We start from the raw sequence: 13,839 nt of genomic DNA, 5'->3' as shown, positions 1-13,839 counted from the left end.
TGGAGAGACTGAGGAGCTTGGGTTCTTTTTCGGGAAAGAAGTTAAATCTGGAAGAAGCGCATGCTTTCCGGTTAATCCCCTGTGGAGGGGTGCCAACTTGGGGGTGCTGCTTTTTCGCCTGGCTAGCTCTAGCTTCAGGTACCTGGGTATGTGGGTGGTCCACGATTGAGCCCAGCTCCATAAACTGAAGTCTGCAAGTCTAGTGAGTAAGGCGAATTCCGATTTGTAAAAGTGGGATAACCTTCCTCTGTTCTTGGCTGGTAGAGTCCAGCCTATTAAAATGAATATTCTCCCAAGATTTTTGTGTTTTTGTATCTTTTTTGATCTCTTCCTGTTTTTCTCCCTAAATCTTTGTTTGTGATGTTGCCAGAGTTGGACTAGGGCGGGCACAGTAAAAAGTCTCGAGCACCAGGTTAAATTCCAACAGGTTTATTTGAAATCACAGGCTTGCCAATTCTGCGTTATCGTGTGTCTCGAAGGCCATCTTGGAGAATGTTTACCCGCTAAATATTCTTGACTGCTGAAGTTTTCCCCGACCGGAAGGGAACATTCCTGCCTGGCGATTGTTGCGTGGTATCCATTCATCTGAGTGTCTGAATGGTCTCGCCGATGTACCACGCCTCAGGACATCCTTTCCTGCGTATGAAGTAGACAACGTTGGCCGAGTCGCACGAGTATGTACCGCGTACCTGGTGGGTAGTCTTCTCGTGTGATAGCAGTATCCATGTCGATGATCCGGCATGTCTTGCAGAGGTTGTCATGGCAGGGCTGTGTGGTGTCGTGGTCGCTGTTCTCCTGAAGAAGCAGTGCTCCAAAAGCTAGCGATTTCAAATAAACCTGTTGGACTTTAATCTGGTGTTGTGAGACTTCTTACTTCATCCTTTATATGGACAATCAAGACCCCAAGGATTAATCATAGAATTGTAGAATCATAGAATTTACAGTGCAGAAGGAGGCCATTCGGCCCATCGAGTCTGCACCGGCTCCTGGAAAGAGCACCCTACCCAAGGTTAACACCTCCACCCTATCCCCATAACCCAGTAACCCCACCCAACACTAAGGGACACTAAGGACAATTTATCATGGCCAATCCACCTAACCTGCACATCTTTGGACTGTGGGAGGAAACCGGAGCACCCGGAGGAAACCCACGCACACACGGGGAGGATGTGCAGACTCCGCACAGACAGTGACCCAAGCCGGAATCGAACCTGGGACCATGGAGCTGTGAAGCGATTGTGCTATCCACAATGCTACCGTGCTGCCCTTCAAAGGCAGTTCTTCAAAGGGAGAGACAGTCGGTGGGCCTGGCATTGTCAAACTTTCTTTTTAATTATTGAGCGGTCAATGCAGAGAAGGTGCTGGGTGATGCATTGACCCGAGTTCCAGATGGGGACAGATGGAGGCGAGGTCGCATAGGGGATTGGGGCGCTGGTGATGGCCTTGCTTCCGTTTTCTCCAGCAACGTACTCCTCGAACCCAGTGGTCGTGTCCACTGTAAGGATATGGATACAATTCAGGCAGCACTTTGAGCTTGGATACATATCAAGGATGGCCCCTCTTGACGGTTCCAGATACCCAGCACCCTCTGGGTGAAAAGGTTTTCCTCAAATCACCTCCAAATCTCCTGCTCCTTACCGTAAATCTTTGGCCCCTGTTATTGACCCCTCTACTAAGGGGAAAAGATTCTTCCTATCTATGTTCCCCCATAACTTTATACACCTTGGTCAGGACCCCCCTCAGCCGTCTCTGCTTTAAGGAAAACAACCCCAGGCTATCCAGCCTTTCTTCATCGCTGAAACGCTCCGACTCAGGCAACATCCTGGTGAATCACCTCTGCAATCTTTGCAATAGCATTCTTCCTATGGTGTGGCGACCAGAACTGCGCACAGAACTCCAGCTGTGGCCTAACCAGTATTTTATACAGCTCCATCATAACCTCCCTGCTCTTAGAACATAGAACATAGAACAGTACAGCACAGAACAGGCCCTTCGGCCCTCAATGTTGCGCCGAGCCATGATCACCCTACTCAAACCCACGTATCCATCCTATACCCGTAACCCAACAAACCCCCCTTAACCTTACTTTTATTAGGACACTACGGGCAATTTAGCATGGCCAATCCACCTAACCCGCACATCTTTGGACTGTGGGAGGAAACCGGAGCACCCGGAGGAAACCCACGCACACAGGGGGAGGATGTGCAGACTCCACACAGACAGTGACCCAGCCGGGAATTGAACCTGGGACCCTGGAGCTGTGAAGCATTTATGCTAACCACCATGCTACCCTGCTGCCCCCAAATTATTATATCTTATATTCTATGCCTCAGCTAATTAAAGGCAAGTATCTCATATGCCTTCTTAACCACCTTGTCTACCTGTCCTGCTGCCTTCAGGGATCTTTGGACATGAATCCCAAGGTTCCTCTGGCTTTCCGTACTTCCGAGTGTCCTACTTCAGTTGGGGCTCATGCAAACAGTGACTGTGAAGTATTACAGAACATCAGGCAAGTTGGATTGTTATTACGTTGAGACTGTTGTCTATGCAGGGACGCTGATCTGTTCAACACCTTCTGTTCTGGTAAACTGATGTAATTGATAGGCTGTAGGTGTTACAGTTTTCATTGTTCCTGTGCACAAATGGATGTCATGGCAACCCTTCAAACTCTGTATCCACGTATTCTTGTTTCTTTACTTCTTCTTCACAGCCCATTATATATTTGTTCATCGAGCTTTCCTGTCCGATAAAAGGCGGCTGCAACAGATGTGATGACACTGTTTTGTTCCTGGACAGATATCACTCACATAATGTTCTGGAGAATTAGACCATTTTCTGTATATGTAATATTTCCATCTCAGGCAAGTTGTTTGTTTAAAAAATACATAGATAATTGAATTTAATCCTTAGCTCCATGAAAGTCTTAGAGACTGTGATGGCGCTGCGTTGTAAGTTGTTCTCAAATCGTCCGAGGCACCTGTCCCTTATGATGCTAGTGTAGGGGTGGTATAGTGGTATTATCACTGAACTAATAGTCCAGAGGGCCAGGCTCTGGGACCTGGGTTTGAACCCCACCACGGCAGAATTCAATACAAATCTGGAATTAAAAGTGAAACCATTGTCAATTGTCATAAAAAGCCATCCGGTTCACAGATATCCTTTAGGGAAGGAAATCTGCCAACCTTACCTGGTCTGGCTTACATGTGACTCGAGACCCACAGCAATGTAGTTGACTATTAAAATGCACTCTGAAATGCCCTAACAAGTGTTGCTCGTTCTGGGTGAGTGCTTTACACTCAATTTGGCTCTGTTTCATTCCTTAGCTCTAGAGTCACCAGGTATCGTTAAGATACCACCACAAGTTTCAAGTTCAAGTTCAGAACAATAACTCAATACACCAGTTAGTAAGTCCAAACAAGACACGTTTATTATAATACAGTTATCTACTAATTATGCATATAAAACTACAAGACTAGGCTAATCCTACCACTAACAGGCTAATACTTATCTGGAATAAGGGATCTGCCGGATCAGGGAACAACGGCCTCTTGCTTTGTCCTGGATCCGCAGGCTTCCAGTCGGTGTGGACTAAAGGGGTCAGGAGTGTTTACTCTTGTAGTATGACACTTACTTGATGGCGGCTGCTGACCAGGCCTCTCCTTCTTAAGGTCTTCTGCTGCAACGGTGTTCTGCTGGGAGGGCCGGCTGGTCAAGGAGAGGCTGGCTAAGAGGAGCTGGTCAAGAGAGCGAATCAGTTCTGGGACCTGTCTTTTATAGGTCCCAGGGGCTTCGCTTCCTTCTGGGCCGACCCTCTATAAACCTGCAATCGATTGGGTCTCTTCCCAATCGGTTGATTTGAATTTCCCCAATAACGGGGCTGTCCCTCGATCACCGGCCGATTCCTTACACCTTATTGGTGCCCTTTGTCTTAGACTCTACTGGCACCGGAATGTCTGGCCTTCCATAGAATATTTAACTGTTGTGCCCATTGTGCCTGGGAATCACCGTAAATCGCTTCATTAATATGCGCAGCTCATTAGTTACAATTCTGTCGGGTTTCTGTGGCAGCTAGAATACAGGGGATTCTGCAGACTGCTGGTTTCTTTGCCAATGTCCATTTTACCCTGCAATCTTTGCGTTCTTCCATTTTGTGTGAGAAAGTGGCCAACCCAGGTGGCTACACAAGCCACTCAGTTCAAGTGCAATTAGGGATGGGCAATAAATGCTGGTCCACCCAATGACAGGAACATCCCACAAACAATTTATTTTTAAATGGCATGATTGATAATGATTTTTCTACTTGCGGAGGGTAGTATCCCCTGGACCAGACACTTGTTTTGAGATGGCATGTCTTTAGAGATTTTTCAGTAACATCTGAGCACCATCATTTGAGTTCTAAACATGGAAGAATCTATTAGTCACACTTGTGAACCATGCGTCTGGCCTCCATATTATAAAAAGGTCATAGAATTGAGAGGACATATCTATCAGGAAAGACTGAACAAACTAGGCCTCTATTCTTTAGAATAGAGAAGAATGGTTCATAGAACATAGAACAGTACAGCACAGAACAGGCCCTTCGGCCCTCGATGTTGTGCCGAGCAATGATCACCCTACAAGCCAACATATCCATCCTATACCAGTACCCAACAAACCCCCCCCCCCCCCCATTAACCTTATTTTTTAGGACACTAAGGGCAATTTAGCATGGCCAATCCACCTAACCCGCACATCTTTGGACTGTGGGAGGAAACTGGAGCACCCGGAGGAAACCCACGCACACACGGGGAGGACGTGCAGACTCCGCACAGACAGTGACCCAGCCGGGAATCAAACCTGGGACCCTGGAGCTGTGAAGCATTTATGCTTCATAAATTATTAATTCATTAATAAAAATTCATTATGGTTAAAGTTATGGAAGTATTTTGATAGGACAAACATAAAGATGATGTTTCCAGGGGGGATCGGAACCAGGGCCATAAATAGAAATTAGTCACTGATAAATCGAATAGTCAATTAAAAGCACATTTTTACCTAGAAAGCGATGAGAAAGTGGAACTTTTAACCGTAAGGTATTGTTGAGACAAATAGCACAAATACCTTTTAGGGTAAGCTGGATAAATGGATAAGAGCGAATGGAATTGAAGGATAAGTTGATGGAGTTAGATGGGAGGAGTCTGCTATGGATTGCAAACAGTGGTATTTGAGCAGATTAGAACCCTACCGCCTTTTTGGGACTATTCTGGAACAGGCGTACTTCTTGCATGATTCTCATTTATGGATAGGCCATTTATATACTTAAATTGGGGCAACACAGTAGCACAGTGGTTGGCACAGTTGCTTCACAGCTCCAGTGTTTCAGGTTCAATTCCTGGCTTGGGTCACTGTCTGTGCGGAGTCTGCACGTTCTCCCCGTGTCTGGGTGGGTTTCCTCCGGGCGCTCCAGTTTCCTCCCACAGTCCAAAGATGTGCAGGTTAGGTGGATTGGCCATGATAAATTGTCCTTAGTGTCCAAAAAAAGGTTATGTGGGGTTATGGGGACGGGGTGGACTTAAGTGGGGTGCTGTTTCCATGGACAGCTGCAGACTCGATGGGCCGAATGGCCTCCTTCTGCACTGTAAATTTTATAATTCTAAAAACCTGACCCAAGTGGGCAGCACGGTAGCATGGTGGTTAGCATAAATGCTTCACAGCTCCAGGGTCCCAGGTTCGATTCCCGGCTGGGTCACTGTCTGTGCGGAGTCTGCACGTCCTCCCCGTGTGTGCGTGGGTTTCCTCCGGGTGCTCCAGTTTCCTCCCACAGTCCAAAGATGTGCAGGTTAGGTGGATTGGCCATGCTAAATTGCCCGTAGTGTCCTAAAAAAAAAAGTTAAGTTAAGGGGGGGTTGTTGGGTTACGGGTATAGGGTGGATACGTGGGTTTGAGTAGGGTGATCATTGCTCGGCACAACATCGAGGGCCGAAGGGCCTGTTCTGTGCTGTACTGTTCTATGTTCTATGTTCTAATTCTTCCCAAAGGAAAGGAAGCAGCAGAGAATATCACCATCCTCCAGGCAGCCTTTTTAACATATTTTAGTCAGATTATAACAACTCCGATATTATTAGGGTCGGGGCATCGCTGCTCAACAATGACTTTTTCGTTGAAGAGTGCACGGAGATGGGTCTTTGAGTTTGGATACAGAAGCCTTTATGCGACAATGGTGGGATTCTCCGGCCTCCCAGCCAGGTGTTTCCCGGCGGCGGGAGGCGGCGCGCTGTTCACTGGTAGCTTTTGACTTCCTCTCCAAATTTTCCTTTCCGCCTGCAGTGGTCCCTGCTGCAGGTGGAACTGGAAAACCATGACCAATACCATTGGCTATCCAGGTATTTCTGCAGCAATGTCCTCCTGGCTCGTAACTGCATCCTGTCCTAACCCTTGTTTGTGCTTTCTTCTTCCTCTTCTGACTGTTCTTCGACATTTCAAGCTCTTGTTTTGTCGAGATTCTCCAGCTCTCAACAGATCACACAACAGCCGTCAGAGCCTCTTACACTGTTGCATCGCAAGATGTGATAATGACACGGACACCTGTAACGCTGATTCGAGATGCCACTGGAATGTTTGATAGCCATCTTCCTTGGTGTGTCAGTCTCTTTGTATTTGCACTTTGCTTCAGTCTGTGATTGGTGAAAGTGCGTCATTAGTCAGGGCTCAAGTGGCTGGTTTAGCTCACTCAGCTAAATCGCTGGCTTACCAAGCAGGCCAGCAGCACGGTTCGATTCCCGTACCAGCCTCCCCGGACAGGCGCTGGAATATGGCGACTAGTGGCTTTTCACCGTAACTTCATTGAAGCCTACTCGTGACAATAAGCGATTTTCATTTCAAGTGGCTCTCCTTTCTCGCCAAGTAACCAGCATTTTGCTTTGTCCTTGGTATCAGGTATCTGAAGGAGAGTCATACCGGACTCAAAATGTTAACTCCGAATCTCCCACCAGAGGTGTGCCAGACCTGTCGGGTTCATACAGCATTTTCTGTTTATGCGTCATAATTCCTGTTCACTTCCCTTTTAAAGCCCCCTTCCCCACATGTGAGAATCCCGACAACCTTTAGCACCTACCATGACTACTTGGAATTAGCGTTGGGCAGGGCATCCACTCACTGATCCCCAGCCAAGTCATCCCGACCCCAAACCACAGAAGAATACGGATAGCCTCACCTGCTTGGATAACACATCCAACCGGTTTCACTCAACACTGGTGGGTAAGGTACGTTGGCGCATCAACATTTCAAGCGGAGACAAAACCAGATTGTGCCAAGATCATTTTCTGATCTCCACCCACACTGGTAATTTAGGTGGACCTGCTTCACCTTTTAAAATAAATGAAAAGAAACGTATGATTAACAAATGGCTTCAGAATCCACAGGATTAGATAATGTTCTGAAGCAGATAAATGATGTAACTATTTTCAGAAGCACATTCTGTCTTTTTCCTCACACCATAATCCTGCTGCAATGCTGGTTCTGTTTGAGAATCTGTGGAGAGAGATTTTCATAGAATCATAGAATTTACAGTGCAGAAGGAGGCCATTCGGTCCATTGAGTCTTCACCGGCCCTTACAAAGAGCCCCCCACTGAAGCCCACGTATCTACCCTATCCCCGTAACCCAGCAACCCCCCCACTGAACATTTTTTGGACACTAAGGGCAATTTGGCAATCCACCTAACCCGCACATCTCTGGACTGTGGGAGGAAACCGGAGCACCCGGAGGAAACCCACGCAGACACGGGGAGAACGTGCAGATTCCGCACAGACAGGGACCCAGCCGGGAATCGATCCTGTGATCCTGGAGATTTTGAGAGGTAGAGAGGGAGTTACTTAAGTATAGAGTGGCTGATATAGTTGATTGATTGATTGACATTTATTGTCACGTATACCGGAGTACAGTGAAAAGTATTTTTCTGCGGCCAAGGGAACGCACACAGTACGTACATCGTAGACAAAAGAATAATCGACAGAGTACATTGACAGTGGTGTACCAACAAACAGTGATTGGTTACAGTGCGGAACAAAAGCCAAACAAAGCAAATCCATGAGCAAGAGCAGCATAGGGCGTCGTGAATAGTGTTCTTACAGGGAACGGGTCAATTCAAGTGAGTGTGGTTGAGGAGTCTAGTAGCTGTGGGGAAGAAGCTGTTCCTATGCCTGGATGTGCGGGTCTTCAGACTTCTGTATCTTCTGCCTGATGGAAGTGTCTGGAAGAAGGCAAAGCCTGGGTGGGAGGATCTCTGACAATGCTGTCTGCTTTCCTGAGGCAGCGGGAGGTGTATACAGAATATGGACTCACATCATGAAAGTAACAGTGTTTTAATTCAATGTTTGAGGTTCATAGATTGTTGTGTTCTCTTTGCACTGGCATCTGCCTCAAGAAAGCCTCCCATTCAATCCCAGCTTTTTGTCCTACTAAAAATAAAGAGTGGCAATGGAATTAATGGCAGTGGACAAGTGGTGTCTGTCGGTGGTACATCACATTACTAATTGAATTGCTTCAAATGGTAAATTACTGCGGAAGAGGCTTTGCATATTTAATAAATATAGTGCCTCATATTTCTTGATAACTCTGACTTAGTACATGCTTTTATTAAACTATAAATTAACTTTCACCGCTCAGGGCAGCACTGTGGCCTAGTGGTTAGCACAATTGCCTCACGGCGCTGAGGTCCCAGGTTCGATCCCAGCTCTGGGTCACTGTCCGTGTGGAGTTTGCACATTCTCCCCGTGTCTGCGTGGGTTTCGCCCCCACAGCCCAAAAATGTGCAGAGTAGGTGGATTGGCCACGCTAAATTGCCCCTTAATTGTAAAAAATAATTGGGTAATCTAAATTTAAAAAAAACAAACAAAAAAAAATCTTTCACCGCTCAAAAGCCTGTTGCATAGTGCTTTCAGCGCTGTCAAAGCCATTTTGGATGGTGTCTCTGAATGCTTCATTTCAGCATTCTTGGGTGGAATTTTCCCATACGTTTTTTAGGGTGTCGGGCTCTTACTGAAAATCGACATCAGCAGGGCAGCACAGTGCCACAGTGGTTAGCCCTGCAGTCTCCCGGCGGCGAGGTCCCAGGTTCGATCCCGGCTCTGGGTCACTGTCCGTGTGGAGTTTGCACATTCTCCCCGTGTTTGCGTGGGTTTCGCCCCCACAACCCAAAGATGTGCAAGGTAGGTGGATTGAGCATGCTCAATTGCCCCTTAAATTGGAAAAAATGAATTGTTACTCTAAATTTGTATTTTACAAAAAATCGACGTCAGCTCCCCAGCTGCAAAGCCGAGCTTTTAGTGCGGATTCCCAGGCACCCTGAAATAAAAATGTTCACGCAGGGTTTACGCCGTCAGTCTGGCGGGGCGGGGTCTGATGGTGCCGGCAATGCCCACTCCCCTCCCCACAACTCTAACACTGGGACACCATCATGCAGCACTGCAGTCTCCTCTCTCCCCCACCCCCCAGTACTCTAGTCTTGGGGGCAACCTCCCCCCCCCCCCCCCCCCCCCCCCCGCCTCACCCCCTGCCCAGGTCCCCAGCACTGTAGTCGCAGGGACAATCTCCTCCATCACAGGCATCAACTCTCCCCCAAACACATCAGGGGAATCCCTTCCATGAGAGTCCAGAGGGTCCATCCTTAACACTGCTCCGGTGCAGGTTGGCACTGCCAGTTTGATATTACCCGGGCATGTGCCTCCTGTCCCCCATGTGCGAGGGGTGAGGCAAATCGGGAAACGTGATCTCGTCGAGACGAATGGCGTTTCCGTATCTCACAATATTTTGTGTCTACGTCGCCGTTCTCGCTGACGGCTCATGTGGGTGCAAAAACCGCCCCCTTTGTTTTTGATATTTCAGTTTCATAGATGTTAGTTACAAGTTTTCTTTTTGATTTCTGATGCAGGTTTCAGTTCAATCTCATCGTTCGTAATTCTCAGTCTTTCCTTCATCAATTTCCAAGTATTTTCCCGGTCAGTTGCCGACTCTTGAGGCATTTCATTTTCTGCTTTTTGGTTTGACTACTTTTCTGCCCACTGTTGCATCGATGTGTTTATTTTTGGCGTTTTCCTTCTGTAATCTTTCCGAATTTTTGGCGTGAGCTCTGCTGATGCCATTTTTGACGAGGGCATTAGTGCAGGGAGGATGCACCTGAAGTAAGTAGCGTGGACAGATCTTGATGGTAGTCATTATGTAATGCCAACCTGACACCAGTGCTGCAGTGCGGGCAGAACGGCAGCATGGTGGTTAGCATAAATGCTTCACAGCTCCAGGGTCCCAGGTTCGATTCCCGGCTGGGTCACTGTCTGTGTGGAGTCTGCATGTCCTCCCCCTGTGTGCATGGGTTTCCTCCGGGTGCTCCGGTTTCCTCCCACAGTCCAAAGATGTGCGGGTTAGGTGTATTGGCCAGGCTGAATTGCCCTTAGTGTCCTAAAAAGTAAGGTTAAGGGGGGGGGTTGTTGGGTTACTGGTATAGGGTGGAATCGTGGGTTTGAGTAGGGTGATCATTGTTCGGCACAGCATCGAGGGCCGAAGGGCCTGTTCTGTGCTGTACTGTTCTATGTTCTATTTTCAACCTCAGTACTCCAGCTAATGACTCCCTTTAACCTCGCACAGCTGAACATTCATACAGCAGTGGGAAAGGCACCGCCTCCCTACCCCCCCACCACCACCAAACAGTGTGACTTAAACGTTCAGTTTAGTTGCTGATTGATTTTTACTGGCTGTTGTTGCAGTTGTAGAAGTGCTTGATAGTTTGCGCAGTTATTTAAAATAGCTGAAGTGTACTGAACAACTTGTTTCTGACTTCAGGGGTTCTGCACAAACCGTTGGGCAGCACGGTAGCATGGTGGTTAGCATAAATGCTTCACAGCTCCAGGGTCCCAGGTTCGATTCCCGGCTGGGTCACTGTCTGTGTGGAGTCTGCACGTCCTCCCCGTGTGTGCGTGGGTTTCCTCCGGGTGCTCCGGTTTCCTCCCACAGTCCAAAGATGTGCGGGTTAGGTGGATTGGCCATGCTAAATTGCCCTTAGTGTCCTAAAAAGTAAGGTTAAGGGGGGGGGGGTTGTTGGGTTATGGGTATAGGGTGGATATGTGGGTTTGAGTAGGGTGATCATTGCTCGGCACAACATCGAGGGCCGAAGGGCCTGTTCTGTGCTGTACTGTTCTATTGCTCCCACTCCCAGATGCTGTAGAGAGTCACAAGGCATGATTCAGTGGTTTCAGCGGATCCGGGCGCAACGGGAGAATCGCACACGAACCCCAAATCGGACTGTGCGGCAGGCGGGAAACCTCACGGGTGTAACCCGCTCTCGCTGCTCGTGATCCAGATCAGCATATGTAAATGAGCTGTATGACTCATTTAAATGTGCAGCATGGGCAGCACGGTAGCATTGTGGATAGCACAATCGCTTCACAGCTCCAGGGTCCCAGGTTCGATTCTGGCTTGGGTCACTGTCTGTGCGGAGTCTGCACATCCTCCCCGTGTGATCGTGGGTTTCCTCCGGATGCTCCGGTTTCCTCCCACAGTCCAAAGATGTGCAGGTTAGGTGGATTGCCCATGATAAATTTCCCTTAGCGTCCAAAATTGCCCTTAGTGTTGGGTGGGGTTACTGGGTTATTGGGAAAGGGTGGAGGTGTTAACCTTGGGTAGGGTGCTCTTTCCAAGATCAGCCGTGATGCTATTGAATGGTGAAGCATTCAGCTCAATGGGCCGAATGATCTACTCCTGCTCCCATTTCTTGTGTTCAGTGAGTGTTTGGGTGATGTGATTATTCCAGTCAAATAACTGGTAATGTGTGCACAAACTGTGAGATGTGGATGTGAGACTGGTAACCATGCAAAATGTGTGAGGATGAGGTGAAGCAAATTAATGTGCGCTATCAATCATGTTCGCTAAAGATTGTTGGTCAGGGTGTTCATCCGTCCATTTCCCTTTGCAGCCTCTTCTTCCGCTTGACAACCTATTTTCTGACCTACGTTTGCCGATAACACCAAGAAAGTAAGGAAAATAAATTGTCAAGAGAAGGCCGAGAGCCTGTAACGGGATTTGGGCAGGGTAATGAGTGGGGAAAAAATTAGCAGAAGGAGCACAATGTTGGAAAATGTGAACTGGTTCATTTTGACAGGAAGAATAGGAAAGCAGTGCGTTATCTAAATGGAGACAGATTGATGAACTCAGTGACACAGAGGGTGTCGCAGTGCATGAATCACAAAAGGTTAGTCTGCAGATACAGCAAGTGATTGGTAAGGCTGATTAAACATTGGTGTTTATTGCAAGGGGAGTGGCATTTAAAAGTATGGATGTTTCACTGCAGCTGTACAGGGCCTTGGTGAGACCACATCTGGAATATTGTGCAGATTTGGCCTCCTTGTTTGAAAAGGATACACAATCACATTAAATGTACTTCAGAGAAGGTTCGTTCCACTCATTGTTGGTATGAGGGGCTTAATTTATCAAGAAAGATTAAAAGAGGTTGGGCCTATACCCATTAAGTTTAGAAGAATGTGGGGCGATCTTATTGAAACATGTAAAATTTGTTAAGATTTGCTAAAATTTCAGACTGCAAACTGCCGGGTATCTCTCCAGATGTACGGTCAGGTTTTAACTACAGATTTTCATGCACTCAGTGCACAGATAATCTGGGGGGTGTGGTTTGCAGCATCTGGCGGGTTTGGCATTGAAAGAGTTGGCAAGGGGTGCCATCTTTAAAAGTCGCTCTCCAGGCCCCCTCCCCCATGGACATGGAGGATACCCCTACAGGCATGAGGGCAAACTCCCTCTTCCCCCCCCCCCCCCCCACCCCCACCACCACCACCACGCAAGTATCAGTGCACTCCTCCCTCTCTCACAGACATTGTCCTCCCCGACCCTCCATGCACAGGTATCAGGGAAATACTACCCCCCACCACCACATCTATGGGAACCCCACCACCACACACACAGGAACCCCAACCCCCAGTGGGGCTCTCCAGAGGGCCCACCCATGGCACTGCCAGGATCTGTGCAAAGGGACAGTGCCAGGTCACTGTCTGGGTATGTCCCTCATCACCAAGGGCTATACTTACCTGTGTGCCCCCAGTGTCGTCATCACGTCTGGTTTTCGTTTTTTGCGCCGGCTGAGTGGGACAATACATTGAGGGCGGAAATAGCAGTGTTAAATCAGTGAATAACATTTACATACGTACTAATCTGTGGTAATCAGGTTCTGCCCTTCCTGGGCATGAACCTGATTGTGGAGGGGTGCTGGGAAGATCCCGTTTGAAATCTCGCCAGCACAAATCCTTTTTTAGCATCTTGCATTCTTTAGCAACCATTATGGGATTTGCACCCCTAGCTAGCATAGCCGCTAGATATTGGCTTTAAGACCCTGAGGGTATTTGATAGGGTAGGACGATGCTTCTTCTGGTACAAGAGACTAGGCCGGAGTTGAACAATAAACAGTCTATCATTTAATACAGAGATTAGGAGAATTCTCTTCTCTCAGAGAGTGGTTACTCTGTGAAATTCTCTTCCCCAGACAGCAGTGGAGACTGGGTCATTAAATTTATTCAAGGTTGAGTTAGACAAGGGCAGCACAGTGGCACAGTGGGTCAGCCCTGCTGCCTCACAGCACCGAGGTCCCAGGTTCGATCCCGGCTCTGGGTCACTGTCCGTGTGGAGTTTGCATATTCTCCCCGTGTCTGTGTGGGTTTCGCCCCCACAACCCAAAAGATGTGCAGGCCAGGTGGATTAGCCATGCTAAATTGCCCCTAAATTGGAAAAATTCATTGAGTATACTAAATTTTTTTTTTTTAAAAAGGTTGAGTTAGACAGAATTTTAATTAACAAGGGAGTC

General features: G+C 47.8%; 2 protein-coding genes across 2 annotated transcripts in view; both read left to right on the top strand.

Moving 5' to 3' along the window:
* Nucleotides 1–13,839, top strand: part of LOC119967761 (collagen alpha-1(XIX) chain-like) — a 252,900-nt gene that overhangs the window by 60,018 nt on the left and 179,043 nt on the right. The gene's annotated exons all lie outside the window — the stretch shown is intronic.
* Nucleotides 1–13,839, top strand: part of LOC119967970 (collagen alpha-1(XIX) chain) — a 287,876-nt gene that overhangs the window by 229,199 nt on the left and 44,838 nt on the right. Inside the window, exons 15-16 of the mRNA XM_038801071.1 lie at nt 6,307–6,362; nt 6,464–6,616. Coding sequence (XP_038656999.1) covers nt 6,307–6,362; nt 6,464–6,616 — 209 coding nt within the window. The remainder of the gene's footprint in view (nt 1–6,306; nt 6,363–6,463; nt 6,617–13,839) is intronic.

This window comes from Scyliorhinus canicula, chromosome 6 (genome assembly GCF_902713615.1).
Source record: "Scyliorhinus canicula chromosome 6, sScyCan1.1, whole genome shotgun sequence".
NCBI lineage: Eukaryota > Metazoa > Chordata > Chondrichthyes > Carcharhiniformes > Scyliorhinidae > Scyliorhinus > Scyliorhinus canicula.
This window is presented reverse-complemented; position numbering and strand designations above follow the sequence as displayed.